At 40.1% G+C, this 17983-nt stretch overlaps 1 protein-coding gene across 2 annotated transcripts; it reads right to left on the bottom strand.

Annotated features, from left to right (window-relative positions):
* Positions 1–4437: 4437 nt before the first annotated feature.
* Positions 4438–16529, bottom strand: LOC6577371. 2 transcript variants are annotated; one of them, XM_015165645.3, is made up of 6 exons: positions 16109–16529; positions 8241–9375; positions 6805–7174; positions 6149–6745; positions 5740–6086; positions 4438–5662 (listed from the first exon to the last, which is right to left on the bottom strand). In XM_015165645.3, exons 2-6 carry the CDS (start codon positions 9105–9107, stop codon positions 5459–5461), a joined length of 2385 nt encoding a protein of 794 aa, XP_015021131.1. In that variant the 5' UTR covers positions 9108–9375; positions 16109–16529; the 3' UTR covers positions 4438–5458. The 2 variants fall into 2 exon arrangements, with proteins under 2 accessions (XP_015021131.1, XP_002003338.1); XM_002003302.4 differs by having other exon boundaries at positions 16118–16529.
* Positions 16530–17983: the final 1454 nt, after the last annotated feature.

Raw genomic sequence — 17983 nt, 5'->3', positions numbered from 1 at the left:
AATGGAAAGAATGAGAGCATAGTTTTCTATCTCTTTTATCTCAGTTTTTTCAATACAATCTAGTCTCTCTCTCTCTTTCCAATTGCTACACGTACAATATCCAGTTTTCTTTTCTAAATTTCATATCACTCTTTTCTTGATAAAGCCACCTCATAAGGACATACATTATTCGTCACAATTATCTATAATTTTTGCTTAATTCTTTCAGTAGCTGCCGCTGCTGCTGCCACTGTCGCTGCTACTGCTGCCACTGTCGCTGCTGCTGCTGTCGGTGCTGCCGTTTGGCAATCGGCTAGGGATGGCTGACTGACTGGATGGCTGGGATAACTGGGATGGCATCATCGACGGGTCTCAGCTGAGGCACGGGCATACCAAATCCATTGCGCCTCATCAATTTTGCAACAATGCGACAGGAGACAAGAGACAGGAGACAACGGACGACAAACGCAGCCAGCCAGCCAACTGCCTTTCCCTGCAGCTACGTGACAAGCTGGTCACAATGAAACAATTGTCTGCTCTGATGGGGTCTGGTCGGCTAGGGTCCGGGCTTGGTATGCATGGGCATTACATGGCTGCCTCTGTGCAATCTCAATGTGCCTCGTGCTCGTGTTGCGGTTGCCTCTTCTCTCGGTTTGTTTTGTTGCCTTTTGCTGCTTATTGATTTTGGTTGAGAGTTGCTTTGTTTTCTTTTTGGTATTATTTTATTTTATTTTTTTTTCCTTGTTTTGTTGTTGCTTTTTCTTGTGGTTAGCGCGTGAAATCAATTGGAAAATGCACCTAATGATTTTCCAGATTGCGCTTTGCTCAAATGACCCAACTGTACGACGAGCGGAATTTGAGTAGTTCCATTTGACAGCTATGCAAATCTCTGTCATCGGGGCGTGTCCCGCCCATTTCCTTGAGCAACAAAAGTAACAACTGTCGCAATGGAATGTTCATTACTATTGGCACCCCAAGTGGCAAGATATAGATTCTGCCGCCTGCATCCGATAGACTTAAGGGTTGCCCTGACTCCTTCGGGCTGCACACCGAACAATCAACGATAAACGTCCCGATGGTGTCTTGCTGCTGGCATAATTATGTCAACTTCTTGAAGTGCCGACACACAGGGCCATCGCCCATTGAATCCGCCTCGGGTCGGCTTCTGTTTCTGGGCGGAAGTGCGTTGCTCGCAATTTAAAAACGATCAAGCGTAACTATGCGCACGATATGATGAGCTCGTAATTATGGGTGTGTATTTAGAGCACACGACGGGACATGGCTGGAGGTCTGCACTGGTGCCACGACTTAAGGGTCGTGTCGTCTTAAAGGATACGCATATGTGTGAGAGGTCAGTCAAGGGTTCGAGAACGGGTTTCGGTTCCTGCGGGACGCTTAGCTCTCAAGAGCTCTGTACTTAATGTTAAGAGCTCAGCCAGACAAATGGGGCACTAAAATTACGAACCGAGCCGAGAAACAGAGTGAGAGAGCTTAGGCCTAATGCTTTATTGTTTGCCAGCTTAAGGAGCAGAGATGTTGTCTAGGACTCAGCTTGAGGTTAAGCGAGTGGCTCAGACAGGCCTTTTCAGTCAATTCAGTCAAGGGCTTGTGGCCAAGGTTGAGAGCTGAAATTTCTTGAAAATTTATATGTTTTATGTGTTTTAGCAGACGAAAATTTGACAGAAAGAAATTTTTCATTGAAGATGCAGAAAAGTTTTTTCTTCTAAAGTGAAGTATGACTTATGAGTTTATGAATTGAGCTGATGCATTGAGATGATTAGAGTTCATTTACTACAGAAATTAACTATATTATTATTTTATAATTAATTTTAGTTTTTTATAATTAAAAATTGAAAAAAAAAGAATTTTTTTTTTTGGTAAGATGTAACAACAAAATTTTGCTTAAATTTTATTATGTATCGTTAATATTTTATTTCACTGATAAAAAAAAATCCGATGATCCATCAATTAGATAAAATACAAAATCGGTTGATCCATCAACTAGATACAATTTTTCTTTTATAAAAACTCCCATCGCCAAATAATATTGACTTGCTTTAGATGTCAAACTTCAAGACTCTTCTCTTAAATTTCTACTTTGAGTGAATTTTAAATTTTCTATTACTAATTCGTTGTTCATGTAAGGGCAAGGGTTATAGGGTCAAAGCGCATAGCACTATATGACAGTGCACTAGCTATTAAATTTATAGCCTGGCTAGGCTTAGATAAAAACACCTTCATATGCGCCCGTATGGCCGCCCACTCGCTGACCCGAAAGGCACATACCCAGTTGGGCCATTACAATCGGCTCCATTAACAATATTGGTAAGGGTCGCACAGCAGCAACAGCCGAGAGAGAGAGAGAGAGAGAGAGAGAGAGAGAGAGAAAAGAGAGAAGGGAATATACTCATAATAAAAGGGTACACAAAAGGGGCACTAAATGAAAATTATGCGTGTGGCCCAACCACTCAAACGGGGCCTACGCCAAGGCAAGTGAAATTGTGAAAAGCTTTTAATGCCCACAAAATGATTGTTGCTTTTCCTTTTTTTCGGCCGGCTGCTGGCTGGCTGTCAGCTAACGGATTAAGGTCAACACCCACCGACCAACGCCCACCCGCTAATATGCTAGCGCCCCCTTTTCAGAGAGAGTGTTGAAAAATTGTTGTTAGGGTTCAAATTCGGTATTTTTTGCTCTCTCTCAGAACGATTAATATCACTTAATTAAGGTGAAAATGCAGACGAGAGACAGCTGTCAAAATTGTACGGCGAAACAGACGTATCAAATGCCGGAACGATAACCCAAAATTACTCAAACTGCCAGGAAAAAAAAAATGGAAAAAGGAAGGAAAAACTTTCATTTTTTATCCCATTTCGCGTTGCAATTTTCTGGAAGTCGGGGCTGAAACCGATGATGCAATTGCGCATAAAAGTTGTTTCGCCGGATTAGGGATTGTCGAAAACATATATTAATAGTTATTGTCATTGTGCAGGGCCCAAGTATAGAACAGCAATCAAATCGCATTTGTCGTTATGCCAAAAGCGGATTTTTTCTCTCGTTTTTTGATGGCAATCAATCAGAGGGCAGCCCAACACACACACACACACACAAATACTTACTCACACACGCACAAAAAAGGTCGTTTCATCTGATTTTTTGCCTCTATTCTTTTTGCTCGGGGGTGAAATCAAAATGCATTTAACTTCTGTGGTAGCAGTCGGGTGCGAGCTCCGGTTCTGTGCAACGGCTCGGGTTACCAGGGGCTGCGCCTGTGCCAAAAAAGAGGAAAAAAACTGCTCTGCATTTTTCCAAACAGACAATCGGCAGCAATTGCAGATTTGTGTTCCGTTCTGAGTCGCGTGTCACATTAACTGAGTGCTCAGCCGTATCAACACCAAAGCACGACCAACACACAGCTTGGGACTGTCTGAGAGTCCTATCAATGCTTGCTTGTTTGTGATGAGAGCGTGTCGTGCTAATACTCGCCTGTGAAGTCAAAAGAGTAAATTGTCATGGAGAGATGTTTGACGAACTTAGATCTCTGAAAATTGACCAAATTGTTCTTGAGTCTCTCCGATTCAATGGAGAACATGTACCATAAAAGAGATTTTATAATATTACCTTCTATTACACTACTGTATCACTTAAATAGCTCTCTAAATATATAAGACATTCTACATATTCATATATGATAAATATTAAAGATCTTAAGCACTGAACTCAATATCGACACGAGCTTGATTGAGTTTGACTTCTTATACATACACAACGTTAAAGATTATTTGCAATAAACTATTGAAAAACTATAAAAATGTTTATGCTTCCCATAACCCTAAAAAAAAGCAGCGTATTTTAAGTAATTTTGGAGGTTAATTTGACAAGCTTGTTAGATGATTTTTGAAGAATAAAAGCAGATTGTTTTATTCAATATTCCGGCTTCCGATTTTTACAAGAATTGACACTGATCGCTTCAAGTTATTGAAATTAATCATTTAGACATTCCATAGACATTTTTAGTAAGCTTTCGATCAACATTGATGAGCTGTCTATATAGAAATATATTTCAACTAGTATAGCTAATATGTAACTGTTCTCTATCATTTATAGTAGAAATTTATATAAATATATTGTTTGAATGAACAAGAATTTTTATGAAAATATCGAAATGTGTTTTTAAATATTTCTACCTAGGTGAACTGCATCTAGTTTATATATAGAGTAGAAATTTTTGTATATTTATTTTATTTATATTATATATGTATTTTATTTATATATTTATATATCTTTATAAAAAATATTCGACTAATTTATAATAAACATTTTTTTTTTTTTAAATTTGGAAAGCTATAAGTTTCTGAAATAAATGAATTGAAATTTCTCTATTAACCTCTCTATATTAATATCAATTTTTATTTAGTTATAGTAATAATAATAAAATTAATACCTTTCGATATACCATACAATATCCATCTACTCATTTCTAACAGAAATTATATGAATATCTCAATTTCAGCTCCTTCATATATCATTCTCCCACTCAGCTCAAAAATTGAGTTCCATCTCCAGATTGCCTTAGGTTTGGTCATTTATGTCTGAACTGGAATTTAATCTGCTTGTGGTTTGTAGATTTGCCAGCCGCACTCATTTGACAAGTGCCTTTTGTCCCGAAAGCCCCGTTGTTCGCCCCGCTGTCACGTTGTCACGTTGTCTTCCGTGTTGCAGTCCGCTGCCTGAGTGGGGCCATATTATGTTACATATCCAGTCGCATTGGGCGTGGGTGAGTGTCAGCTGTCTGTCTGTGTCTTTAATGCACTTCGCACATAGATAATGAATGGACTAGCCAACGACCCCGCCCCCCCGCCCTCGCCTTCGCTCGCCTTCCTTTATCGATGACAATGACAATGGGCACGTTAATTGAATGTTTCCGAATGACTTTCTATGCGTGGGCTGACGTGGACAAGCACCTCAGCTTGAAGGTCGCCGTGAAATTATAATACTGTCCCGAGTTTAATTGTCTTTTGGGTTTTGTATCGATTTCAGTATTTGAAAATTTAAATAGGTATTGTACCGTGAGCATAAAGGTAGAGAAAGACCCTCTAGGTCTCAGTGCTCAGACAATGGAAGTGTATTATGCTCCTGGCAAGGTTGTCGTTTGCATAGCCAAAAGATAATGCATTAAACAATCAAGAGTGCTGCCCTTTTCACTTACCACACTTTGATTATTGGATTATCTACAATCTTAACTTTATTATTGCTAAAAGACACAAACATACCAGACATTCACCTGGCAGTTGATACATAAAAATAGTCAAACAATCTACAACAACTTAAGATCTAGCCAATTATCAATTATTATATATATAAGTATATATCATACATATAGCGAGCGCGCGATTGAAAGATAAGAAAGTTATATATAAATAATATTAATAATAGATGTATCAAATTGCATATAATGTACAGCGGTTATAGTTCAACTGCTTAGGACTTGGGCTTTCGACTTCGATTGGGACTGGTTCGCACCGAACGTCTCGTTGTGGTCATTGCTGGCGTTGTTGTTGTTGTTAATGCTGCTGTTGTTGTTGTGGGTGTTGTCTTTGTTGTTGTTGTGGATACAGCACGCACAGTGGGCCTTTCACGATAGACGCACATGATCTCATCAGCCGCATCTGGACAGTCTATTTGCTAAAAGACGAGAGAGAGAGAGAAAGAGAGAGAGAGAGAGTTGAAGTTGACTCTTAGGTTTCCCTTGGCTGACCTACCTTATCGCACAGTTGATTTACAGTTATGCACTTGCCACTCACACAGCGCAGCTCGTGCGGCAAACAGCGTCCAGACGTTCTGGTGGGCGTGGCCATTGTAGTTGATGTGCTGCTGCTCGTGCTGCTGCTGCTGCTGCTGCTGCTGCTACTGCTGCTGATTGTGATGCGCTCCCGTTCGCGCTGCTGCGCCAGCGTCGACGGCGGAATCGCGCTGGCACTGCGCGTCGGCACTGTGGCCGTGGAGATGCTGAATTTGTTGCTGGTGCGATTGGTGCGCTGCGCGGAATACTTGAACTTGTTCTCCGAGTCGCTGGTCATCATGATCTCCTTGCTATCCCGAAAGTTCACTAAAGTATTCATGGGTTGAGCTGGATGTGTATGGGGAGATCTCAGAATTTGTAAAGCTTACCAAAGCCCTTGGGTCCGCCCGCTGCTTCCTCGGCGCTGGCATTCGCTGCCTGGACAGGCGCTGCGACCTGATGCACCTGGAACTTGGTCTCGGTGCCCGCCTCCTCGTCTGTGGTGGCTGTGATGTAAGTGTAGAGCTTCTCGTTCGTCTCATTGGGCGAGAGGAAACTGGCGTAGGAGAAAATGCGCGGAAAGGCATTCAACTCAGCCTCATCGAAGGGCGCCGCATCGCCAGAGCCGTAATCGTCGCAGTCCTCCTCGTCGCTGGCATCGAAGCAATCGTAGTTGAGGTCGCAGCGCAGGCTCTCCGCTATGCACTTCTCATTGGAGCGACATCGGAACTCCTCGTGCTCGCACACCAGGCACTGCTCGTCCTCGTCCTCGCCGCCCGCGCAGTCCTTGATGTTGTCGCACTGCCACTGCTGGGGAATGCAGCTGCCATCGTGGCACTGGAACTCGTTACTGTAGCAAAAGTCGCGCCTGCGCGTTGGATCCTCGCACTTGTGCGTCTCATGCGCATCCGGATACTGGCTGCAGTCGAACAGCTCGCTCAGCTGGTCCGAGTTGGCTATCACAATGGAACAGGCCTCCAGTATGGCTAAAGCGAAATAGCGCAGCTGATTAATGACCCAACAGATCGGACTCCCTCTGAGTTACCTTTGCAAATGCGCCGGCACGGCGGCAGCTGGCCGATGTGCAAGGGTCGGCACTCCGGCTCCAGGGCAGCGCACACAAACTCGACGGCTCGGGCCGAACAGTTGGCGCCGATGAGCTGCTCGTAGGCCGCCATGGAGGCAGCGTCGCGGGGTGCTCCGTTGCCATTGTTGTAGGTCAGATCATAGTCCAGGATGCCACGACACATGGGCAGCGCCGTCGAGATGCAGCCGCTGCCAATGCTGCTCGATGGCGTCGTGGTCATCGCCTCTGTCGGTCTGCCACTGACCCCCGAGGGCGGCGGCAGTGTTGGCGACACGCGCGTCAACAGACGCACATTGGCGGGGGGTGTGGACTGCGGCTTCGGTAACAGCTACAGCAGAGGGTTGAGGGAAGACAGAGTGAGAGTGGATGAGAGGCAGTAGAACAAAAAGGGAATAAATAGATCATCTTAGGAAAATGATCTGATGGGAGCACATTAGGTAGTCACCTCCCAAGCCCTTATATCCTTTTTGTCTCCCTTCCTTTAATATTATTTCATTACATTGTTAAGTTATTAATATTATTCTTTGCTTTTTTTAATGCATTTTTATATCTTACATTATTTATTACACTTAAGACTTTCTTACATTTATTTTTTACTTTTCCATGAACACCTTCTACTTTATATATTGAATAATATCCCTGATTGTAAGCTGAGGTCTGTCCAATAAAATACTCGAATCGTCTTTGTTATATTGTTGAAATAATTTTCTAATCTTATTCAATCAACATATACGTAGTTTCTATTTGAGAATACTATCGTCTGCCTATTGTCATTTTATTGTAAATAAGAAAATAATAAATAAAACATCGATCAAGAGAATTTCGTTAATTTTCTCTTTTATTGCACTGACAGATGCAGTTTTTTGTAATGTCCAATGCATTTTTCACTAAATAAATAATTAAGTAGATAAAGTGATTTTGGCTTGCCTATTGTTTGGAGTCTAATGAGAAGCTCATAGAGAGGCAACTTTTTATAATCATGCATTCTGTCATTTGTTAAAGCATTTGTTTTTGTTTTTTAGGAATTTATTAAGGGGGTTAAAGCGTTGTCGATTATAACAAAGCTATTCGAATTTAGGTTTATAACCCATAAAATAGAGTTGGTCTTTCAATTTCGACTTTTTATTTTCTAAATAGAGAAGCTAGCGCCACTTTCAAGCAAAGATCTATATAGCTTTCGTAAAAGTTTATTGTACTCTTTAATGAAGAAATATATATTTTTGTTGAATAAAATAATGAGTCTATCTTGTAAAAGACGCTATAAAAAAGAATTTTCCAATTGAAAGGTAATAGCTGGGGAGCTATTGTATGATAAGTAAATTCTAGGTTCAGCTTAAGCTAATTAAAGAAAATAGAAAAACTAGAAAATTTCCCAAGTAACAAATCCCACTTACCTCTTTGAGCAGTTGCAGCATTCGCTTATCCTGTTCAATGGGCACTCCAAAGCTATTCTGGTGGCCGGAGGTGAAGCGAATACTGTCAGCAGGTAGCAGGACATCGTCATAATCATCATCGCCGTCCGGAATGTCCGCCTCCGTCACAGACATGGCCGTCGTGTGTTCCCTGTGTATTTCGACCGCTCTGAGCCGCGTCGACTCCTGCATGGTATTTATATTCTCCGTAGTCGTTGTTAGCACCTCCATAGTTTCATCATCGAGCAGGCCGTCCCATTCGGTGGTTGAGCTGGACGAGGTCACCTCGTAGCGACGCTGCAGGAAACGTGCTCGAGCCACGCTGACGTCGTGCAGCCAGAGGCAGTAGGTGATCAGTCCAAAGAAGAGCAGCACGCTGGCCACGAAGATGATGGGCCAGCGCAGATATTTCCAGCGGCAGGCGCGCCTGGCATAGCCCAGCAGCATCAGTGGCGTGGGCTTCTCCTGCTGCGGGCCAGCGCCGGGTCCAGCTCGGTTCAGATAATAGTTGGCCGTCAACGGGTATTTATAGCGACGCACTTGGAGCTCGGCCAGGGTCTCGGGACTGCCAACCATGCCGATGCGATATTTCTGGGTGTCGGTCCAGCAGGATTCGATGTCGCTGCTGCCGCCACCGCTGCTGCTGCTGCTACTTCTTAATGTGGAGGCACGCGAGTAGTCATCGGCCTTCTCGTCATCGACTGTCTGCACCGTTATGTTCAGGCCATGTGGATATTTCGTCGGCTGGCGACGCAGAGCTGCCGACCCATTGACACTGCCTGCTGCTGATACTGCTGCTGCCTCATTAGCTCTGCCCGCGGCATCTTGGAGTGGCTTGTGTCCGTCCATGCTGTGGCAGCTGGCGCGATTCACCTTTTGTTCAGCTCCAAATGTCAATTGCAGTCAGTCAGCGAAAATTACATAAGCATTTGCCGACTCTGTAGCTGGGGTAATTGCAATTGTCTCTCAGAGCAGACGACGCCGCGGCGCTTGTGCCATTTGCTAATGTCAGTGCGATCACAAGGAATCAACAGGCCAAGGAATCCAAATCCAATTGAAGCAGGGCTCACAGAGTTGATGCTGATGTTGTTTGATTCGGATGCGATTGGTGCGGCTTCTGTGAATGGTTTTTGGGAAAGGAAATCGAATTGCAAATGTACCATAAAATGAAAGTGCTGCCAATAATTCATTTCCATTTGAAAGTTGTCACTCGAGTCGCTGTCGGCTCGAGGCTGCTTCTTCAATTAAGCGCGTTTTTCATTTGCCCAATTTCCCAGTCTATTACAGCAACAAAGCCCCTTCCAGCAGCACCAGCAACAACAACAACAAATGTCACTATTAATGACCGCAAAGCCACGTTTAGCTTCTTCAAATTGCTGCAATTTTTGTATTTCAGTTTCCCATTTGCAACTGCCGCAGATAATCGCATATTGGTCTGGCCCCCCGATGAACCAAAACTATTGCCCAATAGTTTAGAAAGATTAAAATGCGAATGGCTTTAACAAGTACTCGCACATTGGGCAACCCCGAGCCAAGTCAAGTCGAGAGCCAGCATCAGAGCCAGCAACTGGCTGCAAATGTTTTGCCTGCCTTTGGGCCAATACAGGCGCATGCGCAACTTGTTAGCCGGAAAACTGCTAACAGAAACGGGCAATAACGGGCAACAAACACAAAAAAAAGGCCCATAAAAAAGCCTATACACTAACATTAGAAAATGGGGTATATAATTCATCTCAAAGAAACATTAAAAGAAAGTATAATCAAATGTTATTTAAGAAGTCTGAGATAGGCCGTAAAAGTTATTCAAATGAAAACTTTTTGTGTAGACAATTGCCTTTGGTAATGAGCCTTTGATGTAATGGGTGAAATACTATATAATACGATATATAATATAATGCTATGAGTTAATTTGAGCTCAGTTCATTAAATGTAGTAACTACTAAAAATGATCTAAAGTAAAGCTTAGCAGTTTTATACTATGAATTAAAGATTAGCTAAGAATTCTTAAGAAAAATCTATTATATTTATATATTAAGCAAAAGTTGGAGAGAAAGGCAAAAGCAGAACTCATATATTTCTTAGCAGATTTTCAACTACCTTGGCTAGCTGCTTTGTTGTCATTCTATCAAAATAGAATTCTGAGAACGACGAAGTTGTTTGTAATGAAGAAACTGATAAAAATGATGTGTATACAAGTATTGTATATAAGTATACTTAAATTATACAATTCCTATAATAAACTTAGAATCCAGCGTCTATATTAAATACTTAACATTATAAATTGGTTTAGGATTTAATAAGATTTATAATAACATATTTACAAAATCTAAACAAATTTTTGTGTAGTTAATTTTTTTTTTTTTTTAGTATTTAATTTTTATTTTATTTTTTTCCATTTTTAGATATATATGCCAGAAACCAGTTAAATTTTATATTGTTTAGAGAGCTAAACTACTTTCGGTAAGTGTATAGCTGCCAAATCGTTTGAGCTGAGCGGCTACACTTGGCTGAGTGTTGGCGCTTCAACTGTGGAGCTTCGTTTTGCGTCTGGCACTTCTTGAGCTGCGACTCCCTGCCTGGGTGCTGACCTTTTCACTTTTGTTTTCATTTAGAGCCGCGTCTTGGCTGGTTGCCTGTCTGCCCTGGCGTTGCAAAGTGCGGCTCAAGTGTTCCCAACTAGCTGCAGCTTGAGTTCGGGCAGCAACAACAACGCGCAGCACCGAACACCAAACAGCGCACATCGAACAGCGCAGAGTGAACAGCGAACAGCGAACAGCCACATCAACAGCTGTTGCCCGTTCGTTGGTCGCTTAATGAGCTGCAGCAGAGCTCTCGAATCTTGGCTCTGTCTGTTCCACTCAGCCAATCTTTGGCGCTTTCCGCCTCCGCCCCTTCTCTCGCTCGAGTTGCTCTCTTAATGCACTGTGCAAAATTCGTTGGGCAGTTATTAATAGCATCGCTTGCAGCTTTTTAATTTTTTGTTTAGCTTGAAGATCGGCTAAGGTCAGTTGTGTGGCGGGAAAACAGCTGTTGTTAGCCAAAATGCAAAAGGTCAAAACAGCAATTGACGGCGCTGCCTAAGCGATCTGAAGAACCTTGCCTTAGGGTCTCGCCTTGAGGCACAAATGGGTGTGTGTGTGTAGCCCAGCGAGTGCAATTAAGTGTGCTCCACTGTACTTCAACATACCTCAGCATCATTTTGAACTATAAAGCTGTTAATAGTCGGCCAAATGGGTTCCGCAATTGCCACACAGGCCAGCTCTTAACTAATGCATGATGCGCGTGATCAGGGAAAAACTTTGCGGCCGAGCCGAGTTAAATCATCTGGGAAATGTGCTCTGATGTAAAAATTACAGAAATTACAAAACTAAGTACTGCTGCTTAAGTAGATCATATAATGATGGCTATTTCATTATATTGAATTTCTTAATTTCGAAATTTTTAAAAATATATTTTTACTTTTTTTTAAAGAAAATGAATTCGTTATTTTTGTGTATATTATGATGAGGAATAAAAAAAAGCTATTCATTGGGTTAGAGAATAATGCAATGAAGTTGGAATTAGAGAAAATTACTCTGTGGGTACAATTTATTGGAACTTGACTAATGTCTAAAATATTATTTAAAGCTGCTGTAGCGTTTCCATAAAACAAACGATATTTATTCATAAGTAAACAAATAATTTACAAAAAAAATTACAATCACTATATTTTTGTTTATTTATTTATCAATAAATATATCGTGAGTATAGAAAATTTAATAAGAATTCATTAATCTCAATCAACTTAAGCAGAAAACAAATAAGACGTAGCTCTATGTACTAATATATATAATATTTGTATGTCGAGCTTGAAAAAATTCAGTGAAATAAGAAAAGATTCAAAGAAGACAAAATAATTAAATAGATTGTTAGAACAAAAAATTAATCAAAAATAGTAAAGCTGTTTTATGAAAAATTTGATTGGCAATACAAAGAAAAAAGTTATAAAGAGATTTCAAGGAAGGATATGGAACTTTTTATTAAATGGTAGGCCTGTGAAAACCTTTTAAAAAGCGAATCATTTTATTTAAAAAATTAAAACAGCATGTTATATAACACATATTGCATACATATATGACATACATTTGAAATGTGCTTAACTATATATGTATGTATATGTACATATATATAAAACCAGCTGAGCTTAAGAAGATGATGGAATGGCAACATTGGCAAAATAAAATTAACAAAATATAAACAATATAACATATAATTTGTCTGCCCCTCGATTCTATTATATTGATCTAACGCGTGAAACAAGTTTCTCTAGGTTGTCTATAAATTCTTGACTATTGGCAAACTCAACTTGTTTAGCGCCTCTCACCGCTAGTTAGTAGCTGTAGCTGGGCTTAATAGCAGTCTGGCAATATCGGTATTGTAATATCTAAGCAGCTGATGTATTTGGTGCATATGCACGAATTGTACAATGGGCCATCGGGGGCTCATTTGGGCAACCATTAGAACACCTTTGAGCAATGAATTTACGCCTGAATGCGCCACAAAGTAGGCACCCCAGCTCAAGTGGCTGCCTGGCCGGTGCAATCTTCAATCTATGCTCGATCTATTGCAAAACCTCTATTCTGGCAATCTCTATTCACACGTCACACTGAGCGGCTGAGAGTCGGACGAGACGTGTTTTCGTATGGTGGCTAACTGGCAGTCGACCTATGCACCACATTCCTGACATGGCTAGCGACTAAATTGCATTGATTACACGAACTTGTTGCGGCATCAGCAATAACAACAACAACAACAACAGCAGCAACAGCAACAAGAGCGACTACAACTGCAACTGCAAATGCCAGGCAGGCATTGAGCTGCTTATAAGTTAAGTCATTTTGTGGCTTTAATCTGCGCCAGAAGCAAAGCTCTAGACAAAACAGATGCTGTGGTCGAGACTATGCAACTGCAACTGCAGTTCAAAGTTATTTTTCTTTATTTTGTAAAATGCATTTTGTATGCTTTTTGATTTTATTTGGTTTTGCCTGGCATTGTAGCAGCCGCAGCAGCACACAACGTCGTCTTAGCATCTAAGTATCTTTCGCTTGTTGGCTGACTGTCTGGCTGGCTGGCCAAGATGTGCGAGGTGAACCAGCAGCTAGCCACAGTTGGCCAACACATCGGCGAGCCATCAACGGGGTAGCGACCAGGCCAACAGTGAGAGTGGCCGAGGGAGGGCGAGATGGTGAGAGACAAACTGAGGCCAGCTGCGGGTGGATGTGGTTTTTGGTGTCGGTGTGGTGTGCCTTGCTCTGTGGATTATGGCAGCCGAACGGCTCTATATACATATGTATGCTCATATTTGTGCATGTTACAATTTTGTAAAGTAATTTGCTAGTTGTCTATATCACTTCACAGTAACTGTGTAACTGAATTTGCGATGCGTCATGGCACTGAATAATCGACAATTGATAGAGTATGCCAAGGATGTTGCACTTGGGGGTGAGAAAAGTGATCCACCATACAGTTAGCCTTATAATTGCCAAGAGAGCGTGCAGTGTGATCGATCATTGTCGTGAACTATATGAAAAGTGACTGACTACGAGGTGAACTGCATTGCTAGCAATCAAATGAGCATTACCCATGCCATAATCTATCAAAAACCTTCAAATAAGCAGAGCAGTGCGTTGAATCAACTGTCAAATGATACTTAAATTCCTGCAAATTAAAAAGAGCGAAAGAAAAAAACAAAACAGAAATACAGTAGAACCAAATGCAGTTAGCTTAAGCCGAAAATACTACCATTATTTATCAGCTTATACGGTTCATTGACTCATGCCAAAAGCTGAGCTCAATTTACATATTCAATTATTTTGTTATAGTATTTATAGAAAGCACTTGGGAACAACAATTCATTGAATTCCAATCAGCTCATGGAAGCAAAAGGCGTAAATTTATTTTAGAGCTTGTTTTAAGGTATAACAAATTAAAAAATTATGAATTCATTAATTTAAAAGCAATTAATTCGTATTTATTGCACAAATGTATTGCCTAATTTCGGAAGTTATATACTATATACCTAATATATAAGCTGGTAATTGAGAATGTACAAAGTATAGAACAAATATATGTGTAACATTTATTTTGAGTTTGTTTGGCTGATCAACAAATTCAAATTCAGGGCTTAATTCTTTGAATTCATATAAAATCAGGTTATTTTATAGATCATGGCATATACATATATATAAACGTTTAGCTCAAGCCTAAATAGAATATAGGTAATATGCCACAGAAAATACGTGAAAATTTGCAAAATTGGATATATAAAAAAATCTGGTTTATGTAGTCACAAATTCAAAAAGAAAAATTTATATAATATAATTTAAATATATATATTTTAATCTATAGAGATATGTGGATCATTATACAGTCATAATATTTAATGTTTACTCATAATGTTTGCTTAAAATAAAATATAAAAAAAATCAAATTTAATTCTTTATTCAATTTGATTTTATTTTGCACAAAATTCTCAAACTCATCAGACTTGGTGTTTACCTTACCTTCTCAATTATAATTATAATAATAATAATATTTGCGCTCAACACCCAATTATGAAATTCTTTTCAAATGAAAATAAGCTTCAATTATCTGAAATTGTCCCAACAATTATATATGAATCTATATCTATTTCTGTTTGTTATATAATTAACTAGAACTGAACTAGTCTACAATGATTGGCAAAATATTGTGTTCTTTATATGAACTGCTTATATCATTCTTTGCAGTTTCACTATGAATGAGTTTGCCAAATGCTCAAGCAAAACTAAATCAACATTAATTTGGGAATTCCTACATTTTAAAAAGGTCAACATTTATATAGATAAATTATTTTCAAAATATATATTGTTGCATTATAATTTTTATTATTATTATTATTATTATTTTGTTGTTGTTTTAGTTTCCATTTAATTTGACATTTATATTCATTCAAGATTCTTATTCAGTGTCACTTTTGCTGGCCATTGGATTAATCAACTAGAGCCAGCTGCCATTATAAAAACTTGTCTAAGTTTCTTACTCAGCCATCATATCTGATTATCATTTAAATATTTAATCCATTGCGATATTGCGACATCACTTCAAATGATCATCTTTAGCACCTGTTACTGTTGCTGCTCACCTGCGCCTGGGCTGTCAAACTCATTTAAATAGATTTGTAATTAATGCAGCTACCAGATTTGCAGAGACCTGTTCGCTGCATGCATCGAGTGCTCATAAGCAATAATGATCGTAGATCACACGAGAACCTCACACTTGACGCTTTTCCACGGTTTTACTTTAGTTTTTTTCTATTTTGGGGTCTTGATTCATCTGCGGTTTCTGCTGTTGAATGAGTGCTCAACAATTTGAGTACTCACTAGTTGTTGTTGTTGTTGCTTGTGTTGGTTTTACTCATGCCATGTTATGTTATATGTTATATGTTAATCAAATTTGATTGCAAATTTTGTTTTAATTAAATGCGCAAACTTCAAATATTTACAAGTAGTTATTATAGTTATTTTTTTTTTTCTTTTAATTTTTTTTTTTCGTCGATTGCAGCCGCAATTTGTTGTGCGATAATTGCAAAAGTTCAGATTTGCATAAAAACGAAAAACTGAGTTGAGTCTGCCAAGTCTGTTTGCCTTGCCAAACAGATGCCAATTACGAGATACACATGCAACGCACTTGAAGATACATTTGTATCTGGACTTTGTGCACTTTTCGATATTCGCACGTATTATTTACACTTCAAAAATAATTGTGCATTCCTTTCTGCAGCTGATTTACAGATAGACTTGCTTTGCTTTTTCATCGTTTTAATAACTCACACTACGCACTTGTTGTAATTAGACTCGTTGTTGTTGTTGTTGCGATGGTGGATCGGCACGCGCGTCTCTTGGACGAAAAGCTCTGCACGTTCGGCTGCCAAAATTACGACTGAAACCTTTGCCAGTTGGGCCAAACGCTTGAAGACGCCAAAAACTGAGCATGCGCAGCCGACGCAAGCAGCGAACAGCGAGCAGCGAGCAGCGACGGCGACGCAGACAGCGACTGCAGCAGTGATATCTCTTTGATATTTGTGATTCTGTCTTCTTCTTCTTCTTCTTCGCCGTTAAGAGACGATCGCCGTTGGCGCCCGTTCGAGCTCAGCTGCGTTTGACTTTCGGTTTCAGTTTGATTTCGTTTTCGCTCCGCTTGTCCGACTGGAGCCCGGCTTAGTCGCAGCTGTAGCTGAGGCTGAGGCTGAAGCTGAAGCTGTGGCTGGTTTCTCGGTCTCAGTCTCTTCGAGTCGACTCTTAACTGGTTCGCATTTGGCTGCTGACTGTCTCTCTTAAAGCGTCGCGGCTGAGTGTGCTTCTATTGAATTTGGGTTCGTTTCGGCGTCGCAGTCACTGGTGCAGTGTGTTAGCTACTTGAGTTACCTGTGTTTACCTGCGCCAATCGCCTTTGCCATCGCCTGCGCATTGCAACGCGCCACTTGATGCCACTTTTGGGCATTGTTGCCAATTTTTTAATGGTGACGTTTATGTTTAAGTTATGATGCCATCTTTCTATCATGTGCTGGCTGTTACTATTGCTGTTGCTGTGCGGTTGCTTGCTGAGTGGGTCATTACGGCATTGTTTATGTCTGGTCTACGATGCTCGAAGCGTGCCTGTCTAAAGAACGTTATGTGCTTCGTTATTTTTGTTTGTCTTCTCATCGCAAAAGTATTTCGATGGAAAAAATGTTGTCAATCGGGTGTGGTGGAAGGGGAGAATTGCGAAAAATGTGTGGAAATGCTTGGAGGATGCTTGAGAGCTTATTATGAAGCTGTTTGACGAAGATCTTCCCTAACGCAGCTTATTAAATTTAATAAAGTCAAATGTCATTGGGGAATTGTAGTAGTTGTAGTTGTCACTAGTCTGTATCTGTATCTGCATCTGCATCTGCATCTGCATCTGCATCTGCATCTGCATCTGCATCTGCATCTGTATCTGTATCTGTATCTGTATCTGTATCTGTATCTGTATCTGTATCTGTATCTGTATCTGTATCTGTATCTGTATCTGTATCTGTATCTGTATCTGTATCTGTATCTGTATCTGTATCTGTATCTGTATCTGTATCTGTATCTGTATCTGTATCTGTATCTGTATCTGTATCTGTATCTGTATCTGTATCTGTATCTGTATCTGTATCTGTATCTGTATCTGTATCTGTATCTGTATCTGTATCTGTATCTGTATCTGTATCTGTATCTGTATCTGTATCTGTATCTGTATCTGTATCTGTATCTGTATCTGTATCTGTATCTGTATCTGTATCTGTATCTGTATCTGTATCTGTATCTGTATCTGTATCTGTATCTGTATCTGTATCTGTATCTGTATCTGTATCTGTATCTGTATCTGTATCTGTATCTGTATCTGTATCTGTATCTGTATCTGTATCTGTATCTGTATCTGTATCTGTATCTGTATCTGTATCTGTATCTGTATCTGTATCTGTATCTGTATCTGTATCTGTATCTGTATCTGTATCTGTATCTGTATCTGTATCTGTATCTGTATCTGTATCTGTATCTGTATCTGTATCTGTATCTGTATCTGTATCTGTATCTGTATCTGTATCTGTATCTGTATCTGTATCTGTATCTGTATCTGTATCTGTATCTGTATCTGTATCTGAATCTGTATCTGTATCTGTATCTGTATCTGTATCT

The sequence above is a fragment of the Drosophila mojavensis genome, unplaced genomic scaffold (assembly GCF_018153725.1).
Source record: "Drosophila mojavensis isolate 15081-1352.22 unplaced genomic scaffold, ASM1815372v1 contig_36, whole genome shotgun sequence".
Classification (NCBI taxonomy): Eukaryota; Metazoa; Arthropoda; class Insecta; order Diptera; family Drosophilidae; genus Drosophila; species Drosophila mojavensis.
Note: the sequence above shows the minus strand (reverse complement) of the source record. Positions and strands in the feature narration are given on the sequence as shown.